The 22,425-nt window shown below is 31.8% G+C and overlaps 2 protein-coding genes and 1 long non-coding RNA gene across 4 annotated transcripts; all 3 read left to right on the forward strand.

Moving 5' to 3' along the window:
• Positions 1–3,275: 3,275 nt before the first annotated feature.
• LOC105118661 (receptor-like protein 12) lies at positions 3,276–5,923 on the forward strand. Its single transcript, XM_011016650.1, has one exon. It carries the CDS (start codon positions 3,315–3,317, stop codon positions 5,823–5,825), a length of 2,511 nt encoding a protein of 836 aa, XP_011014952.1. The 5' UTR covers positions 3,276–3,314; the 3' UTR covers positions 5,826–5,923.
• Positions 5,924–7,972: 2,049 nt separating this feature from the next.
• On the forward strand, positions 7,973–20,910 carry LOC105118658 (uncharacterized). The gene is made up of 3 exons (XR_840995.1): positions 7,973–8,174; positions 8,466–8,468; positions 20,898–20,910. It is a non-coding gene; the product is annotated as an uncharacterized LOC105118658 (long non-coding RNA).
• On the forward strand, positions 16,936–20,364 carry LOC105118657 (receptor-like protein 12). Of its 2 annotated transcripts, XM_011016648.1 has the most exons (3): positions 16,936–17,083; positions 17,120–20,046; positions 20,153–20,364. In XM_011016648.1, exons 1-2 carry the CDS (start codon positions 16,986–16,988, stop codon positions 20,022–20,024), a joined length of 3,003 nt encoding a protein of 1,000 aa, XP_011014950.1. In that variant the 5' UTR covers positions 16,936–16,985; the 3' UTR covers positions 20,025–20,046; positions 20,153–20,364. The 2 variants fall into 2 exon arrangements, with proteins under 2 accessions (XP_011014950.1, XP_011014949.1); XM_011016647.1 differs by lacking the exon at positions 20,153–20,364 and having other exon boundaries at positions 17,120–20,124.
• Positions 20,911–22,425: the final 1,515 nt, after the last annotated feature.

Below are 22,425 nucleotides of genomic sequence, written 5' to 3' on the forward strand. Positions count from 1 at the left end.
TAGGGGGGGGGGGGGGGGGGGGGGCTTAGTTTGTTTTCTAACATTCTCGAAGTTATATTATTTCAATAAATTTGATTTTATCAAAATAGAATATACTCCACATTATATTAAAGATAAAGGATAATATAGAGTATTCACAAAACTTATAATAAATAATATAGAGTATTAACAAAACTTATAATAAATGAGGAATGATATTAACAAATTATAGATTGGGAATATCCCCACCTTTTTGTTACATTCTAGATGTATCAATGGAAAGAAAAATGGCCCGTAAAATCTATATTTTGTCTATATATATAAATGTTTTCCATAAATTAATATAGCGGCGTTTCCAACACTCGCTCCATAAATTAATTTGCTACCTGATAATCTTGAATTCCAAATTTGGTCTTGACCCAGCTTAGGATGTTTCACACTCCCAGTCTATATATACCCATGTTGTATGAAACTTGTTTTCGTGCTTCTCCCAGCAGTGAGGAAGATCAAACATATAATAATGACTTTGATTTCGTCTTTAAATGTGTTATACATTCACCCATCCTGTCAGTATCTGCTCCGATGCACAATCTAATATTATAGACTTCTCTTTGGTCTTTCGGATCGGGGCTATGTAATAACTAATAATTCCTTCTTGATGGTGGAAAGGAAAGGTCTTGAGAATCCAACAGTAAGTTATGAATCTTGACTGCAAATACCTTGAAACTTCAATCTTTTTTCAGTTTTATTAAGTAAGCTGCTCTGTTTTCCAGTAATAGGATTTTGACAATTCAAAAACATTTTAATTGAATATTAATTGTTTCTATGCACTCTATAAAGGCTGAATTATGGTAGATTGTAGAGCCTGATTTATATTTCAATGACATTTCAAATGCTTGTAGTATCCTTTCTTCTATGAACTTTACACACGTATTCTTGGAGAAAAGAATAAGGTTACAGATCATTTGGCCAAAACAGAAGTTCAATCAAAAACATATTTAGTTGCATGAATTTAGTTTTGTTCTTGATTTTGTGGGTGTTTTTTCAAGTTTTTATTAGTTCCTATTTTGTTTGTAAGGCAGTATAGTTGCAAGAATATGTTTATTGTTTGTACAGCCATTATCTTATTGGCTATAACATATATTAATAAAGTTCTTGTCTTTGATTAAGAAAACACCTAGGATGTCCCTTTAGGAAAAATCAATACTGTCGTGTTCCCATAAGGCAATGCTTGGTGACGTCATTAATGATCACTGATGATCTTAAGTTGACAGACTTTTCTCTATAATTTAGCTTTTATAATTGAGCTCTTAAAAATTGCTGTTTATGCATGAATAACATCCAAAAATATATTGCCGACAATAAAAAAAATCCTATTGTTGTGTTCATATTCTTGGTCTCGTCAATGAAGACTTTTGGGTCATGTAAGAGGATAGAAAGGCAAAGTCGCCAGTGCTCTGTTGGTTTTATGTAATTATTACTTTGCCTCGGTTTCCAATCACACTCAACAGCTAATTTTGGGCCAAGAAGGAAAGTTGATAGGAACCTTACTTTCTGTAAATAGTGATGGGAATGCATATTGCAGTTTTTCATCATTTTTACTTTTTAAATCCTGAAAGAGGTATTATTCTCACTCAAAAATAATTTTTAAAAAATATAAAAACTTTATTATATCAATGTTTTCCATAAATTAATATTTCCGCGTTTCCAGCACTCTCTCCTCGAATTACTATTCTTCTTCTTCTTCTTCTTGTTATTTGTGTGCTCAGCACCAGAGTCTTTCTCTCCTTCAATTCAAACAATCCTATTCCATTGATAGTTCTGCTTTCAACTCACAAAAAAACAGCATGCCCAGTCCCTTAAAAAATTATGTAGGGGATTTTTTTAATACTATAAGAATTAATTAATTTTTTGCATAATAAGAATAATCAGCCACTTCTAAAATCATGTAGGGGATTTTGTTTTTGTGTCTTTTCTTGTTATAGAGGTGTCAAGGAATAAAAATTAATTTGGCAACGATTTTGACAATTCAAAAAACTTTTTAATTGAATATTGATTGTTCTGTGCACTCCATAAAAGCTGAATTGTGTTAGATTTATATAACGCCATTACATGTATCAAGAGCCATAATATCTTGGAGATTATGTGATACTTACAGGGTGATTTAATATTATTTGGCCAAAATAGGAGTTCAATCAAAAACATATTTAGTTGCATGAATTTAGTTTTGTTTATTGTTATTTTTTCTCATCTTGTATAGCCATTATCTTATTGGCTATAACATGTATTAATGAAGTTCTCGTCTTTGATTAAAAAAACACCTAGGATGTCCCTGTAGGAAAAACCAATACTGTCGTGTTCCCATAAGGCAATGCTTGGTGACGTCATACTAGGAATCACTGTTAATCTCAATTTACATGCTAGGATGTGATTACTGATGATCTCAAGTTGAGATGATTTTCTTTATATGATCACTATTGAATAACATTTTTGCCGACAATAAAAAAAAATATTGTTGTGTTCCCATTCTTGGTCTCGTCAACGAAGACTTTTGGGCCATGAAAAAGGATAAAAAGGCAACGTCGCCGGTGCCCCGTCGGTTTCATGTAATTATTACTTTGCCTTGGTTTCCATTGGTATAGCAAGAACAATTTAGTGGGCCATTATTTTGAGTCAAGAAGGAACGTTATAGGAACCTTACTGTCTGTAAAACAGTGATGGGAATACATATTGCAGATATTTGTTTTAACCTCTTTTTTTTTGCGACTGTTTACTCTAAAAGCAACCTATCGAGAAGCAACAAAGAAGAGTTCATTAGCAACAATAAAAAGAAGTTGAGAATATGACATCCGACGAAAACAAAAGTTCAATTGTTAGAGAAGATCTAACTTAATTTTATTAGTTATGGTTTTATCTGAAAATTTGATTCTCAAACCTCAAACTTCAAACTGCAAACTAAGGGACCTACTTTGATAGTCTTATATTTAAAATTTGGTCAGCACCCAGTTATGTTTCACACTCTCATGCATGAAGCTTCTTTAATGCTTCTCCCAGCAGTGAGAAAGATTAAACATATAATAGTGACTTCGATTTCGTCTTTAAATCTGTTACACATTCACCATCCTGTCAGTATCTGCTCCGCTGCCCCGTATAGCAAGTCTCTCTTTCGTTTTTTTTACTACAGAAACTGAATGAATAGAGCACAATCTGAGTCCTAAGATTGGTTTGTCTATATATACTACTAATATTGCCTTTCTTTACTTCTCATCTTTCCCCGACTTCCACATTTCCTTCCTTCAAAATTCCAAATTTTCTTTGAATCCTGAAAAGCCAACATGAAGTTTTATTCATTATCCCTCGCTCAGTTTCTCTGTTCCATTTTGTTTCTCTTGAATTTTCTGACAACAATTTCATCATCATTCTCCTCAAATCTCTCCTCTTCTACTCATTTATGTGCTCATCACCAAGCTCTTTCTCTGCTTCAATTCAAACAATCCTTTTCCATTCAGAGTTCTCCTTTTTGGTTTGCTAGAAATTATCAATATGATCAATATCCCAAGACAGAGTCATGGAAAGAGGGTACAGACTGCTGCTTGTGGGATGGGGTCACTTGTGACCTGGAAACCGGGCAAGTGACTGAACTGGACCTCTCTTTCAGCATGCTTTACGGAACCCTGCATTCCAATAATTCTCTCTTCTCTCTTCATCATCTTCAAAAGCTCGTCCTCTCTTACAATGATTTCAACTTCTCCAAAATTTCTTCTCAATTTGGTCAGTTTTCCAATTTGATGCATCTTAACCTAACTCATTCAAATTTTGCAGGCCAAGTTCCATCAGAAATCTCTCATCTCTCCAAATTGGTTTCCCTTGATATCTCAAACAAACATCTAAGTCTAGAAACAATCTCTTTTGACAAGATTGTTCAAAACCTAACCAAGCTAAGAGTACTCTACTTGGATTATATAGATATGTCTTTGGTTGCACCTAATTCCTTAACGAATTTGTCCTCTTCTTTGACATTGCTTTCACTTGTGGATTGTGGATTGCAAGGGGAGTTCCCAAGTAACATCTTTCTTCTACCATACCTTGACTCCCTCATTTTGGCAGACAACGAAGGCCTCACTGGCTCTTTTCCTTCCTCCAATGTGAGTAATGTCCTCTGGCAGTTGGTCCTTTCTAATACAAGAATTTCAGTTCATTTACAAAATGACTTCATCAGTAAGCTCAAGTCGTTAGAATACATATTGCTTCGCAATTGTGACATTCGAAGGACAAATGTAGCTCTGCTTGGTAATCTCACACAGCTTAGAATGTTAGACCTCTCACATAGTAATTTGAGTGGTGAAATCCCATCATCATTTGAAAACCTTTCAAATCTAGAGAGTCTATATTTATTTAGCAACTTCTTCAATGGGACAATACCATCCTTTTTGTTTGCTCTTCCTTCTTTAGGTTATTTGGACCTTCATAACAATCATTTCATAGGCCATATAAGTGAATTCCAACATAATTCGTTGGAATACCTTGATCTGAGCAATAATCACTTGCATGGTCCTGTCCCAAGCTCAATTTTCAAACAAGAGTATTTGAAAGTCCTTATTCTTGCGTCCAACAATAAATTGTCAGGTGAGATTTCTTATTCCATATGCAAGCTGAAATACCTTGAAATCCTTGACTTGTCCAACAACAGTCTGAGTGGTTCTATTCCACAATGTTTGAGCAACTTCAGCAACACTCTCTCAATTTTGCATCTAGGCATGAACAATCTTCAAGGCACTATCTCTTTAGCATTCTCAGAGGGGAATAGCTTGGGATATCTTAGCCTCAATGGCAATCAATTGGAAGGGGAAATACCATCATCTATCATCAATTGCACAATGTTGGAAGTTCTTGATCTTGGCAACAATAAGATTAAGGATTCATTCCCCCATTTCCTAGAAAGGCTTCCAAAGTTGCAGGTTCTTGTTCTAAAATCCAATAAACTCCAGGGTTTTGTGAACGATCCGACTACTTATAATTCATTCTCTAAATTACAGATTTTTGACATCTCCAGCAATAATTTGAGTGGACCATTACCAACAGGGTTTTTCAATGGTCTTGAAGCAATGATGACTTCGGATCAAAATATAATTTACATGACATCAAACAATTACTATGGCTTTGCCGATATTTATGCCTATTCCGTAGAAATGACGTGGAAAGGATTGGAATTTGAGTTTGTAAAAATTCAAGGTATCCTCAGAGTACTTGATTTGTCAAGTAATAGTTTCACCGGTAAGATTCCAAAATTGATCGGAAAGCTTAAAGGACTCCAACAACTTAACCTCTCTCACAATTACTTTACTGGTCATATCCAGTCATCATTAGGAATTTTGACCAATCTAGAATCATTAGATCTATCTTCAAATTTGTTCACTGGAAGGATTCCTATACAGTTGGTAGATCTAACATTTCTTCAAGTCTTAAACCTTTCACATAACCAGCTTGAAGGACCCATACCCCAAGGAAAGCAGTTCAACACGTTTGATCATCGCTCATTCGAAGGAAACTCGGGTTTGTGTGGATTTCCAATGCCAGAAGAATGTAGCAATGGCGAGGCACCACCATTACCACCATCAAACTTTATTGCGGGAGCAGATGATTCAACATTGTTTGAAGATGGCTTTGGATGGAAAGCTGTGGGAATTGGGTATGGATGCGGGTTTATGTTTGGAGTCATAATGGGATATGTTGTGTTTAAAAGAAGAAGACCTGCATGGTTTCTGAAAATGGTTGAAGATCAATGGAGTCTTAATGCAAGCAGAACGAAGAAGAATGCTAGTAGAAATGGTGCAAGAAGAAAATAAACAATGCAGTCAGTATCTTCAAAGTTCGTTCTGTAAGCTGTTTCCTTTCACATTTGTAAGTAATCATAAATGAGGAAATATCCCCACCATTTTGTCACATTCTAGATATATCAATGGGGAAACAAATGGCCCGTCATTCTTTCCTGGAAAAAAACAGCAGCACAATTATTAAAAAAAAAAAAATGATATGAAGGAGGTTTCTTCATTTAGCAATTAAACAGGTTAATATTTTCTTTGCTGTGAATATAAAATATCTTTGTTTCGTAATTCAATTGGTCAGCACATTGGTTTAGTTGAAGGTTGCAATATCGTATTGATAACATTATTATTTTTTGTGCGACAAACAACATGCAATATCTTTTCTTTTCCACTATATATATATATCATCCCCTCTTTATAAAAAAAAAAAAAAAAAACAAATACTGACCCAGCTGCTTCACTGTAGAAATAAATAGTTATGCGGCCAGGCCAAAGGTAACCCAGCAAATGTATTGCGCTGTACAGTTAACAGAAAATTTCAGTGTTTTTACATTTCAAAAGTGTCTCTAAAAAAAATTTTAATTTTTTTTATTTAAAATTAATATTTTTTGATGTTTTTAGATTATTTTTATATGCTGATGTTAAAAATAAATTTTAAAAAATAAAAAAAAAATAATATTTTGATATATTTCCAAATAAAAAACATTCACAAAAAACCACAATCACACTTTTAAATATATCTTTTGCACTAAGATTTTAGCATATATTAAAACACCTTGATATTTTGTTATGGCAATAAATAATGAAATATTAAGAATTTTTTTTCACTTTGATCATGAACATTATTTATGATTTTTATGTTTTTTTAATTATTTTTTTTTTCTTAACTTCATTCTTTAATACTGGATTGATTGAGAATTGAATTTTAATTTTTTTCATTTATTTTCTATCGGGTTATTACGATTTTATGACTAGAAATATAAATTTTACCGGTTAGTTAGGTTGAATTGGGTTTTTTTATTAATTTAATATTTATTTTTTAATATGTGTCCACCTTAGCCGGTCAATCTTCCCAGTTGTATTTACTAGAGTTTTGAAACCCGGACTAGCCTAGCAAGTTGACCCATGACTCAGCCGACCTGAGCCTGACACCGGTCCGAGTGAAGGTAAAAACCTATTTAGGAGTTGGCCCAGTGAAACCTGATCAATATTTACTAGAGTTTTGAAACCCGGACTAGCCTAGCAAGTTGACCCATGACTCAGCCAACCTGAGCCTGACACCGGTCCGAGTGAAGGTAAAAACCTATTTAGGAGTTGGCCCAGTGAAACCTGATCGACTCGGGACCCGGTCCACCCGGTCAAACTCGGGTGAGTCCCGATCTATTTTTTTTTAATATTAACAACCATTAAACGATGTCGTTATAAGAGTTTGTCTCAGCCAACAAATTATCATGTCCCTTTTTCCTTTTTAACTTCCCACACTACCTCTTTACAAGACCCTATCATCTCTTTCCCCTTTCTCTTTTTTTTTATTTTCTTTATAATTTTATGTCCCATTATCATCAATTCTTCCGTGATATTTTTTAACAATCGGAAGGTGCCTTGGTTTCAAGGTTTTCCTTATCTATCTCCTCATTGTTTTTTGATTAATTGTTTAGTTTTGTAATTATAAAGTGAGGAATTATGAGAAGTTTAAGTGAGCAATCAGCAGTGATGGTGGTTTTTTTTTTTTGGGGGGGGGTGGTGAGGCTAGTGTTGATAAGGAAAAGAAGAAGAATAGGCGCCGATCTAAATGAAACCCTCCCAATCTAGGTAATCCTAACTTAAAAGTACTAATTGTGTTTGTCTTTTGTGGTTGTTGAGGAAAGTCCAATAAATTAATTGTTGTAAGATTTGAGCTATAACTGTAAAAAAGAACAACAAAAAAGAAAGAGAGAAAGATTAGTGATTTTGGAATTTTTGTTATCTTTGCTTTTATATTTTTGTTTTTGTTAGTTTTTCCGCTAAGAGTATTTGTATTCCCTTTCAGTGACAACTAAGAATTTTATGAACAGAACAATGTTCATTTAATTACTTTTTTAATTTTTAAATGAATCAATCATCTTTCTTTTCTATTCGATCAAAGCCAATGGAAAAGCTAGTGGTAGTCGCCAAGGTAAAAGTAAACTGAACATGGATTGTAAGTATGCTGGTTTTGGAAATTCCTTGGTTCCTCGTAAGGGTTTTTATTATGAGAATAGTTCATGTGCTGGTGAAGATGTTCATGATGAACTGAATGGGCCAGTGGGTTATAATTTTTTTGGGTCGACCCAGATCAACCCATTTGACTCGTGACCCGATCACTTGACCGGGTCGGGTTTCAAAACTAAGGTATTTAGTGGGGTTAAAGACCAGTACACGAGATCTTATGGTTATGGTTGTGTCAACAAGAGGTTCAACAATGGATAAACACCACTGGGGCAGGGTGTTTCAGTCTTGGGACTGCCATGAACTGAAGATTCACATCTAGAATAGAAGGCTCTAACTATGGGTTGGGTATTCAATGAATGGTATGCTGAGGAGAGGGCAGGGTATATGGCACAAGGGTTATCTAGAATAATCTTCTATAACCTTGTAAGTCAGCATTATTAGGTAGTAAAAAAAAGAAAGAGGATAGTTAAGAGAGTTTAGAGAAAAACACTTGATAAAAATATATCTTCATCTCAATCTTCTTTTTGTTCTTGAGTTTTTTTATTCGGCATTACTGTTTTGATCTTATACCACACCCATTATTCTTCCAACAAAACCTATGTGAAATACCATTACTTTGACACTTTTGGACTCCTGAACTTAGTCCAAGCCAAATGCCAAAAGCATGGCCGTGACATGCTCAACTAAGAGGTTAGCAAATAAGAAGAAAGAAAAAGGATACTTCGATCTGCTTGCAGTCTTTGGACAAGTAGATGCAGATTACAATGTTAACTTAGCCATAAAAATGTCAAACAAAGAATACTGAATGAGTTACTTTACTGAGTGGAGAATGGTGAGGTCAAAGGCAGTGTGATACTATTAAAATGCCATAAGCACTTATTCCAGTAAAAGGAACCAAGAAGTTGGCAGATATTTACATTCATAAGAGATCATAATTTATAAGATCCTGTGCTGATTTACTCCACACATGAGAAACTCTGTACTACGAGGAACTAGTTTCTGAAAGATTGTTAGCGTCTGCATCTTTTGGAAAAGATTTATCGATAAATGGATGTATCTAACCTACATGATTGCTCCAAAATTAATACAAAGAGGTAGCCAGCCAGCAAACGCCAACTAATTAGGAAAGCCAAATAGATCATTGTATTTTTGATCATGTTCTATCAGGCAAAGGCCCGAAAATACACACCCCTTCAAGGTTTTCCAGAACATAAGGCTTTGAAGTTTAGAAAATATAAAAAAAAAATTGAAAAGAAATTAAAATTTCTTCTTTATGATATGCCAATAGAAACATAGAACAAATTTCGAAATGATAAGAGGTAAATCAGAGATATAAATGGACAAGGAAGTTCACTAAGTTGGAGACGGTAAAACCATTGCAGAAAATATAAGCATAAAATAAAAGGCAACATCTAGGAGTATAAATCCATGTATAACAAAACCTAAATCAATTATTTTCACCATTCATTATAATTTGATGAAATGAACTCTACTGCTCATATCACAATGTTTCAATATTAACTTTTAAGGGTTTAAATATTGGGGTCAACATCTAGGAGAACTCGTTAAATTTCTAATGCCGGAGATTCTGATAAATCAGATTGTGATTATGATCAATGGGATACAGATTTATTATAACTAAATCATGTAAAAGGCCTAATAAATATATTTATATTCTTGCCAAACCAATTATCTGATGGAAAAGGAGATTTTTTTATCCGATAGCTGGATAACACTCAAGTTTTGCTAATAGATTCTAAAAAAAGGATTGTAATCCTTTTTAAACAATGTAGAGTAAATTATTAGTAATAAAATATGATTAGTGTTCTTGTTTTAGACCCTTTTGTAAATTATATCTTCCATTATATCTTCAAATTCTTATTTGATTAGATTCATTATCGGTCTGAATTTCTCTAAACACACCAGACCAATACGGGTTTTGCATCCTCAGATCATGCAAGGACGAGGCTTAATCTCAATTAATGCATTATCCTCTCCTAGTTCCAAGGATTGAACTGTTATTGGCATTTATTTCTTCTCTTTTAATTCACTCTTTCTTCTAAAATCTTAATATTTTGTTTCTCTATAATTTTAATTGTATTTATGACTTAATTAATCGACACATGTCAAATGACTATATATATAATTATTTTTTATATGATTAATTATTTTTCTTCATGATAAGAAACACCAATTAACTATGATGTAAATCAATACGGTGGTGTTCCCATTCCTAGTCAATGAAGACTTTTTGGACCATGAATATATAGATATAATAGGCAAAGTCATTTGGGCTACATTATTTTGCATACATATAATTTCTGGTCTTGCTGAGTTTTGAGTCAAGAAAGCTAATTCTACGAACTACTTTATTTTTTATTCATTATCCCTCACTCAATTTCTCATTTCCATTTTGTTTCTCTTGCACTTTAATCCAACAATTTAATCATCGGTCCTTCTCGGCTCCAATTCAAACGTCGAGGAATCTTAGAATCAATTGCAAGACCTAAATCAATTATGTCACAATGTTTCAAAATTTATTTGTAACGTCAACATATCAAAATAATTGAAAACATTAAAAGAAATCAATTTAAACAAAAAAAAAATAATCTTTTTCAAAAACGTTTCTCAAGCTATTAATTCTAAACAAGTTATTCTGAAAGAGTAATCATAGCATTGTCTAAACATTCAAAGTTATAAACATATTTATTCAAGTTTGGTTTCGAGCAGAAACATCGTTCATCGTTTCCACTTTCAAGCACCCCAACACGATTCCTTGGCATCCCAGAAGAGACAGCAACGGTCTTTTTATTTTATCCATTTAGCCCCTAAAGAAAGATTTAGAAATAATTCATTGTAATTTTTTTATTTATGAGTCAGGATATCTTCTAATAAGCTTTCAAAAATAAAGGTTAACTTCTAGACGCATGCAAACCATTGTGGTTCAACTTATATCTCAATACTCAATTAAGCCCGATACAATATCTTTTATTAATTAGGTCCTAAATATTTCAAACATTTCTTAATTGCTGATTTTAATAAAGAAAAAGGCTGATCTTACAGCAAATTTAATACAAAACTTGGCAGAAATGGATAAAGGGGTCCAGTTTATAAACCCTTAAAATGTTTTGGATCTAATTGATAAAAGTATTGTCTTGGAATTCAATTGATTATTAGGTAATAAATACATCGGTGGGCTAATTTTACGTTTCCACTCAAATGATGTCTGCCAAACAGCCTAGCGAGTTCACATGATTATGCACATTTTGAAAATTTAATTTTGAGATTAAGTATTTTTAAAAAAAGATTTAATGGTAAGATGATAAGTAAATGATAAATGGATGAGGCTTATGTTTACAGGCTTAATTAGGGGTGGTGTTAGGATTATTTGTTAGAAAAAGATCAAAATTAATATAATAAAATATAATATCTATTTTAATTTCTTGTATATGAGTTATAAAACAAAATCTATATAATTTTGTTTTATGAAATAACTTACTATAAATATATAATGATTTTTGTGAAGGATATTGAAATTGCTCAACTATAACTTTAATATTACATATTAGAATTGGTTCACTAGGCTATGAGCAATTAATATATATATATATATATATATTTTAAATATCAATTTTTCTTATTTTGTTCATGGTTTAATCTAAAATTAAAACATATATTATAAGAAAAAATTAATAATTTTAGTGGCTCTGTTAAAAATAAAATATAAAAAAAAATCAAAGCATGATCAAAACAAAACCAATAAAATATATCTAATTAATTAGAAAAAAATCACTATAACAAGAATTTAAAAAATAATTGGTAGAACTAGTAGATTTGAGAAAAAAAAGATCAAAAATAATAGAAATATAAAAATATCTCATTAAATTATTAACAAACATTTCAAAATAAAATAAATATAGATTTTAAATTTAAACTATTTTATTTTGTTTAATAAAAAATAAATTAATTGGTAACTTTTTTTATTTTTTTTATAAAAAGATTTTGCTCGTGATTTGCGGGAAAAGTAAAGACCCCATGAAGATTGGTTGATGCTGAGAAAGAAACTCCAATATTCTTAATTTGTCTGTTTAATTTCCAGTAGTAATGTCATTGCAATGTATTCACTGAACGAATTTATTGGTTACTTAATCTTGTTTTTTTTTATGTAAAATAATATTAAGTTAATTTTTTTAAATGATTTTTTTATAAGTGTGATGTGTTAATGTAAAAAAATTATATTATTTTAATATATTTATAATAAAAAAAATATTTAAGAAAAAACTACGAGTGTAAATTATTAAGAAGTCTTCTTCCTATATTGAGGCTTGAATTTTTAATTTTTTTTATTAAAAATTAAGTTTTATAATAAAAAAAATATTTTATTTTTTATAAGGTTATTAAAATCTTTGATCTAGATCATTGATTCAATTGGTTGACTTGAATTTTTTTAATTAAATTTTTTTTAATATTAGCTTAATTTCTTTATAATTTATTTTGGTTTGTGTTTTATAAAATTATTTTAATCTTATAATTCAAGACATCCATTTGGTTACTGGCCCAAATCATGAGTTTTTGTGTTATATTTTATTAATGTTTTAATATTATTTTTAAAATTTTAATTGATTAAAAATTAAGTTTAATAAATTATTTTGATATCTTTCTATATGATTATATTAGTTTCACGATCCAAGTTTGATAGATAAGCTTGTATTGAGTTGTTTTTTTAGTTAAATTTTGTTTTTAATTTTATTTTTTACTATTAAATTGATAAAAAATTAAATTTAATATATATATTTTTTATTTATTTCCTATAAAAATATTAGGATTTCATAACCGTGTATGAGTAAAAATTAGTTAACATTTCATACTTTTCTCACATTGAAATGTAAGGATTGGTCATGCTAGGCAGTATAGACATGTAACTTTTTATGCAAATTTAAGATATGTACGCTAGAATTTTATTTTAAAATATGGTTGTTATTTTTTTAATTGTTCTTTAATATTACAAATTAAAACATACCTCATCAAATTAATCCATAATCAAGCTTTAAAATCTTATAAAAACCTTTATATCTCAAATAAATACAAAGAATTTCAACCATCTACTGAGAACATTAGAAAAAAAAAGAACTTGGCATGGCTACATTGAATCCGCCATTAATGAGAAGGTGAGCCTTTTTTTCTTCTCATGGAAGAACATGGATTTAATATTAAGGGCTTTATTTTATTTTGTTAGCTACAACTCAAGGTTTAATGAGCTTAATTAATACTTTGTTTTTAGCTAGAATCCAAGACTTGTTTGAATCAAGTTATGAGCTTTTCAGTTAAGGTTTTTTGGGTCAGTTTTGAGTGGACCTCATATAAATCCACATAAGAGGTCCATTATGGTTAATTTTTCAAGAATTATTTAAACTCATGTAAACAAAATTTCAGCAGTCATTGATGAATATTAATTCTAAATTTTTTAGTTTTAACACGTGAGAGTAATTCTTGCATTCTTCGGTTTTTGAATGAATTGAATCTGACTTATCAAATATTAATTGGCTTCATGGCGTCATTCTACTTCATTCCAATAGTGTTGGTACCTTGGGGCAAGTTTTCATTAAACCACACTTCTATCAGACTTATTTCACCTTTTCGGGATCCGATCTCAATATTGATTATGGGTTATGTAATTACAAGGTTCGCATCAATCTGTCCACAAGCATCTCAGGCTTTTCCACAAGTGACCTAGGTCCATCTACAAGCTTGGGATGTTATTAGTCCTCCTCACATCTACATGGATATTACAAACTTGTTCTCTAATGAGTTGTCGTGATGATTCAGACTCGCACAAGTGTGCTTTAGGCCCTTCTACAATCTAGAGAGATTATTAAATATACTTACATCTTATTATATGTTATGAGAATTATGAATAAATATATAACTAGTTTAATTTTTTATAAAATGTTATGTTATCTTAATCATTAGTCTAAATTTTCTATTTATGATTGAATATATTATGTGTTGTTTATATGCATTGTGTTTTGATGCTGAAAAATTAATTATTTGTGATTGTGTGAATTATTATGTTTGAGGTAAGTGTTGATGGCAGAATAACCTTCTTAAAGTTATCTTTTAGAGGAGTCGCAGAGACTATTTATGATATAGGAGTTGCAATCGACTTATGTATATACTTCTTTTTTGTTTGGGTTAATGATATCTTAGTCGTAAACTGAACATTTAATCTTCATATTTTTAATTAGCCATAAACTGAACATTTAATCTTCATATTTTTAATTGGATTTATAACTTATAATTTTTTTTTATCTATTTCATATTATATTTTTTTAATTTAAAATAGAAAAAATGGGAAAAATCAAAGAATATAGATTGAAAGATTGATAAGAAAGAGAAGTATTTTTTAAAAAATATTACTAAATTAAACATGATCAAGATTTGTCAAATAACTATTTAATTATTTTTAACAATACAAGAATTAATAATTTAAGAAAAATAGCAACCCGGAAATCAAATACTGTCGTGTTCCTATACTTGGTCTCGTCAATGAAGACTTTTGGGTCATGGAAAAGGATAAAGATGCAAAGGCATTATTAATTAGAGCTCCATTGCTTTGCGTAATGATTACTTTGCCATTATTTTATTTTATTTTTTGCATCTTCGGAACCGGGGCTATCTACTAATTCCTTTTTTATGGTGGAAAGGTAAGGTCTTGAGAACCCAACAGTAACTTGGGAATATCAAATGTTGACATTTCATCTATATGGAGAGAATATAACTAAATTAAAGTAGAAAGTATTTCTTACATTTATATGGAAAAATAAGACCACAATCATCAACTCTATATAATATCATACCTATCTGGTATTGAAATATAAGGTTTGATCCTGCTAGGCTCCTTTTAATTGGAAAAAAAAAGAGTTTGATTTCTAACAATTTCAAGTTATGTTATTTCAATAAATTTGTTTTTATCAAAATAAAATGCTCCATGTTATATTAAACAAGGGCGGAGAAGTGTAGGAGGTTAAGGTGGGCTGTAATCCAGGGAAAAAAATAAAAAATAAAAAACCTAATACTCTCCTGCACTGCTTAGGTCCTGATTACTGTATAATTTCTCAAGCTTGTTGGAGTGTGATTGCAAATGTAAATGTCATTATGCAATTAATAATGCTGGACATGGGCTAAGCTGAACATGTTATTAGAACTATTTTGAAATGACATGATTTTATCCTTATGTAGTCTATATTTCATGAATATCCTTCTATGCCATTAATATTTCTTTATCTTATAATTAGCTTCCCTAATCCTCTATACTTTAATATTATAAATTATAATGAAAAATTAAGAAAGGAAGAGAAGAAAAATTAAGTTTTCATTCTTTAAATCAAGTGAACAAGTGGAATTATATATACATGCATCAGGACTGATGAGTCAGCCCGTCCCTTGCAAAGGAGATTATTCCCACACCAACTGCATGACATGCAAAGAGGAGCCTAAAAGGAATGGAAAGAGGGCAGAAAAAGGACAGAAAGGGCACAACTGATTTCAGCTGCAAAGGGGGCGAAAGGAAAATAATTATTTTTTTATTATTTTTTTATTTTAATGTGCTAATATTAAAAATTAAAAATAAATTAAAAAAATATTATATTAATATATTTTCAAATAAATAATATTTGAAAAATAATTCAACTACTATACATTACCAAGCCCACTCAAAAAGTATGATCCATGAGTGCAAAGTCGTTAGTGCCCCCATTGCTTGGCGTAATTATTTCTTTGCCAATAAACAACAATTTAGTTTTCGCAATTTGAAGTCAATTTGATAGCAACCTTACATATTTTCAAGATTTTTATTCTTACTTTATTTTTTTAATTATTAAATCTTAAAAAATATTTTTTAATTAAAAATATATCAAAATAACATGTTTTCAAATAAAAATTAACATCAAGATATTAATTTGACGCTCATATAATTACCGAGTTAAAAAAGAAGTTCTAATTAGTATTATAAGCTTATATTGAGCTACAAGGTTTTATTTGTTTATTTTTATGAATTTTAATATAAAAAGTCGTCATAATATTATATAAATGATATTTTATCTCTAGATATATAAAATTCATCCTAAATATTTTACACAATCTCATGTTTGATAATTTAGATTTGAAATATCAACTTCTTGATGCCAACATCCAAATCATTGATAAATTTCAAATGCTTTTCTTGGGATTAATTCATTAGTTTCAAGTAACATTTTTCTATATTCCTAGTAGTATAAAAATTTTCTAAGGATTTATTATATTTCTATAATAATTAATATTTTGTAATGGATATTTATTTCTTATTAATATTGTGCAAGAGTTATTTGTTTCTTATTTAATGTTGTGTAGGAGATATTAATTATTTATTATTTATTTATATAATTCTATTCTACTAAAATAACAAGGTTCAATAGCTATAAATACTCCTTGAATAATTTAGGTAAAGAATTTATAATTTTTATTTTTTACTGTATAAATATTTTTTAACTATTTATTTATATAATTGCATAGTTTAAATTATTTTTTATTTAGAATAGAAAAGGGAAAAATCAATTCAAGGAATGAAAAGACTTTTGGATCATGAGAAATGTTGTATATATTAGTGCGAAGTCATTGGTGCCAAGAAACAACAATTCAGTTTGCACAATTTGAAGTCAACAGGGAATCAAGTTGATAGGAACCTTTCATATTTCCATCGGTTTTTATTCTTTCTTTATTTTCTTAATTATTAAATCCTGAGAAAGGTATTTTAATACTAACAATTAATATGTGCTCTTGAACAATATTAGTCTTTCTTAGCTCCGATTCTCTTTCAGCTTAGGAAACTTGTTTAATGCTTCAACCAGTCACTTTGATTTCGTCTATAAATACTGCTAATAATTAATACCTTTCTTCACTTCTCATCTTTAATTCCCAGTTAATTATACTTTGAATCCTGTAAGCCCAGCCACCATGGGGTTTTCACCACCGTGCCTCTCTCAATCTCTCTCTTTCATTCTGTTTCTCTTCCATTTCCACTCAACAATTTCATCTCCACTCTCCTCAAATTACTCTTCTTCTTCTTCTTCTCATTTGTGTGCTCATCGCCAATCTCTTTCTCTCCTTCAATTCAAACAATCCTTCTCCATTCAGAGTTCTCCTTTTTGGTTTGCTAGAAACTATCAATATGATCAATATCCCAAGACAGAGTCATGGAAAGAGGGTACAGACTGCTGCTTGTGGGATGGGGTCTCTTGTGACCTGAAAACCGGCCATGTCACTGCACTGGACCTCTCTTGCAGCATGCTTTACGGCACCCTCCTTCCCAATAATTCTCTCTTCTCTCTCCATCATCTTCAAAAGCTCGACCTCTCTTTCAATGATTTCAACTCCTCCCATATTTCTTCTCGATTTGGCCAGTTCTCCAATCTAACACATCTTAACCTAAGTGGTTCAGATCTTGCAGGCCAAGTTCCGCCGGAAATCTCTCACCTCTCCAAAATGGTTTCTCTTGATCTCTCTTGGAACGGCTATGTGAGTCTAGAACCAATTTCTTTTGACAAGCTTTCTTTTGACAAGCTTGTTCGAAACCTAACCAAGCTTAGAGAACTCGATTTGAGTTCAGTAGACATGTCACTAGTTGTTCCCGATTCCTTGATGAATCTGTCTTCTTCTCTGTCATCGCTCAAACTCTATTACTGTAGATTGAAAGGAAAACTCCCATCCTCAATGGGGAAATTTAAGCACCTGCAGTACTTGGATCTTGGAGGGAACGATTTTACTGGTTCAATTCCATATGATTTTGATCAACTCACCGAGTTGGTTTCCCTTGGTCTCTCTTCCAACAACTATGTGAGTCTAGAACCAATTTCTTTTCGCAAGATTGTTCGAAACCTAACCAAGCTAAGAGAACTGGATTTGGGCGATGTAAATATGTCTTTGGTTGCACCTAATTCGTTGACGAACCTGTCCTCTTCCTTTTCATCTCTTTTCCTCGGTGACTGTGGATTGCAGGGGAAATTCCCGGGTAACATCTTTCTCCTTCCAAAACTTGAATCACTGGATCTGTCATACAACAAAGGCCTCACTGGCTCTTTTCCTTCGTTCAATTTGAGTAATGTCCTCTCTCAATTAGATCTTTCTGATACAAGAATTTCAGTTTATTTAGAAAACGACTTAATCAGTAATCTAAAATCATTAGAATATATGTCTCTTTGTAATTGTAACATTATAAGGTCAGATCTAGCACTACTTGGTAATTTCACACAGCTCTTGTTTTTAGACCTCTCAAATAACAATTTTAACGGTCAGATCCCATCATCACTTAGTAATCTCACACAGCTCGTTTATTTAGACCTCTCAAATAACAATTTTAGAGGTGAGATCCCGTCATTACTTGGAAACCTTGTACATCTCCGTTACTTACATCTCTCTTCCAATAAATTTATAGGTCAAGTTCCAGATTTTCTAGGTAATCTAGTCAATCTTTCATATTTAATTTTATCAAATAATCAACTAGTAGGCCCTATCCATTCTCAATTAAATACCCTTTCAAATCTAGAGAGTCTAAGTTTATCGGATAACTTGTTCAATGGAACAATACCATCCTTTTTGTTTGCTCTTCCTTCTTTACATTATCTTGACCTTCATAACAATAATTTCATAGGCAATATAAGTGAACTCCAACACGATTCTTTGAGATTCCTTGATTTGAGCAATAACCACTTGAATGGTACAATCCCAAGTTCGGTTTTCAAACAAGAGAACTTGACAGTCCTTATTCTTGCGTCCAATAGTGAATTGACAGGTGAGATCTCTTCTTCTATTTGCAAGCTGAGATTCCTTCGCGTCCTGGACTTGTCCAACAACAGCTTGAGTGGTTCTACACCACTATGTTTGGGGAACTTCAGCAGCCAGCTCTCAGTATTGCATCTAGGCATGAACAATCTTCAAGGCACCCTCCCTTCAACTTTTTCAAAGGATAATAGCTTGGAATATCTCAACCTCAATGGAAATGAATTAGAAGGGAAAATACCACCGTCTATCATCAGTTGCACAATGTTGGAAGTTCTTGATCTTGGCAACAACAAGATTGAGGATGCATTTCCGTACTTTCTAGAAACGCTTCCAAAGCTGCAAATTCTTGTCCTAAAATCGAATAAACTCCAAGGTTTTGGGAAGGGTCCGGCTGCACATAATTCCTTCTCTAAATTACGGATTCTTGACATCTCTGACAACGATTTTAGTGGGCCATTGCCAACAGGGTATTTCAATAGTCTTGAAGCAATGATGGCCTCCGATCAAAACATGGTTTACATGAATGCAACAAATTACTCTAGCTATGTCTATTCCATAGAAATGACATGGAAAGGTGTAGAAATTGAGTTTACGAAGATACAAAGTACCATCAGAGTACTCGATTTGTCTAAAAACAATTTCACTGGAGAGATTCCAAAGTTGATCGGAAAGCTTAAAGCACTCCAACAGCTCAACCTCTCTCATAATTCCCTTACAGGTCAAATCCAATCATCATTAGGAAATTTGACCAATCTGGAATCATTAGATCTATCTTCAAATTTGCTTACCGGAAGGATTCCAACGCAGCTGGGGGGTCTAACATTTCTTGCAATCCTAAACCTTTCACATAACCAGCTCGAGGGGCGTATACCAAGTGGAGAGCAGTTCAACACCTTTACTGCAACCTCATTTGAAGGAAACTTGGGTTTATGTGGATTTCAAATACTAAAACAATGTTACGGTGATGAGGCACCATCATTACCGCCATCAAGCTTTGATGAAGGAGATGATTCAACATTGTTTAGAGATGGATTTGGATGGAAAGCTGTGACAATAGGGTATGGATGTGGGTTTGTGTTTGGAGTTGCAACGGGATACATGGTGTTTAGAACAAGAAAACCTTCATGGTTTTTTGGGATGGTTGAAGATATATGGAATCTCAAGAGCAAGAAAACAAAGAAGAATGTTGGCAGATGTGGTGCTGGAAGAAACTAGATGATGCAATTGATATTTTCAAGTAAGTTTTGCGAGCATTTGAGTTTCCAAATTTTATGTTCACAGTTTATGCAGGCTATCTTTTCTCTACAATTTATTTGATCAGTCTTACCTTTCTAATTTTACAGTACAAAAAAGATATCAAGTGGATTTGACATTTAAACAACACTAGAGTGGCAGATTCATGGTATTGGATTCCCTTTACAAATAAGATATCAAATGGTTTGGGTGTTGCTTCTGCGAAAAAGATTCCATGTATGTAATAGGTCAAGCAAGCAATAGCTTGTGTTAACTATAAAATCATTTATGTTTTATTGAGTTATGAACATTTCCTTTTTCTTGATCACTTAATTCAGTCTCCCTTTCTGGGAGTATTTTGAGATTTATAGTGTTATGAACAAATTGCTCTACGAACCAGCGAGTAACTTGAAAGAACAACACTCGACTGACAAATTCAGTTCTCATAACAACAGCAATATTTGTAAGCAAAATAAAGTAATTCTGATAACTTGTAAGTCATAAATAACTATTAGCAGTGTAACAAACCCATCTCAACAGGTACAAACAATGTTCCACAACTCTTACACAGAGCCAAAATCATCAACAAAATCAGTCAACATTAGTGATAGGCAAGTATATATCTAAAGCAAACGAAAAGCTTTCGATTCATGCACTGAAATCGAAGAACTGAAAGCAAGCATCATGTCCATTCATGCACTGAAATTCCATTCGGCACAAGCAGCAATCACTCTCCCATATCTCAAACAACGATTAAAGCACCTATCTACACTAAAAAACTCAAAACCCCCCAATCCCTATTCCCTACAATAAACCTCAACGCCGCTATCACACACAAAATTCAAACTTTTGCAGGTAAGTGACAATTGAAGCATATAATAAAACCAATAGCACATAATAAGAACAAAGCCTATATGCCATGAACCAACCCTATAATCAAAATTCTTCGTTCCATTATCTGACCATATAACCAAGATTCACAAAATCCTTCAAAACTCCCAAAAAAAAAAGCCAAATCAAAAAATGCAACAAAAAAAAAATCCAAACTTTTCAATAAAAACAGAAACTTTGACATGCACGCCTCATAAGGGTTTGTTTGGATAAGGGGACAAACCAAACACTTAGCTATTTTCTTCTTATGTTCAATGACACATTTATCATTCATGTAACTATTCATTAGTGTCTGGTTTCTATTTTTTCAGTACGGATAAAAATGTTTTTCAATGGAGGGATAAAAAAAACATAAAATAAATCAATTTGTAGAGTGAATTTATAAGTGAACTTGAAAAATTGCTAAGAAACTATACCATTCTAATTAACATTAGACCCTCTCCAAATACTTTTGACTGAGGTGTTCGTATAATTAGAAATTTTAGTTTCCCAGAAACCAAAAACTTCAATATCATTGGAACTAACATACTTTTGTGCAGGCAGCCCCCCTTCTACAAAGATTGCCTAAATCTCTAAATTTTTTACGGAGTTTTAATAATCAAGGAGTTAATTTTGCTGTCTATGTTACTTCTTCAACAAATTCTCTGCTCATAAACATTTCTAGCCCATAACAAAGTAATTTTTTTTGTCTCTAGAAAATGCCAAAGAACTCTCTTAATTTTATTTATATATGTCAAGTAGTTAATCAAATCAAAGCACACTTGGATGCATGCACATGGTTTAATGTACAAATAATGCGCACATAATTTTCCACTGAATTAAGGTGATTTAAACGGAGATATTTGTTGCCTCTTCCTCTCAGCAAAATTGTTTGCTTCTTGGAGGGTGGGAGGGTGGGCGTCTGTGGTGTTTGTTTTGGAATAATTTCTTGATGACTTTTTGGTGCAAAAGAACGAAAGGACGACTGAGCTGCTACGAGGAAAGGGAAGGGTTCCCCTTTTGCACGTAACAATCAATCTTGACTCGATCGGCTCCCATTAAGAGATAGATATATACTCACGCTAAGTGATTCCCTTTCTTAGCATGCTTCTTCTAGACTAATTCGATGATAATTTTCAAAATTAATTCCATGGTAATTTATCACTCTCAATCCCAAAACACATAGTGATCACAGTAGAAAACAATTGAATTAATTATAAATTAAATCTACCCTTTGAAATAAATGTTTTATTTTTAAATTAAGAGATAAATAATAGTTTTTTTTTCATTTTCATAGGAATAATATATTATTGCATCCGATTAAAAAATTAGATGAGGAGTTATTACAGTCCAAGTTTGGAAATAGGAATAATAAAATCACTAGGAAATTCAATAATTCGTTTGTATTTTTGTTTTCATTTGTTTTGAGGCAGAGGAAATATGTGTGTTTTTTTCTCCTTAAATTTAAATTACATGAAGTAAATCAATCATATTATAAATGCTTGTCTAGTTT

Source organism: Populus euphratica, unplaced genomic scaffold (assembly GCF_000495115.2).
Source record: "Populus euphratica unplaced genomic scaffold, PopEup_1.0 scaffold2123.1, whole genome shotgun sequence".
NCBI classification, from domain to species: Eukaryota; Viridiplantae; Streptophyta; class Magnoliopsida; order Malpighiales; family Salicaceae; genus Populus; species Populus euphratica.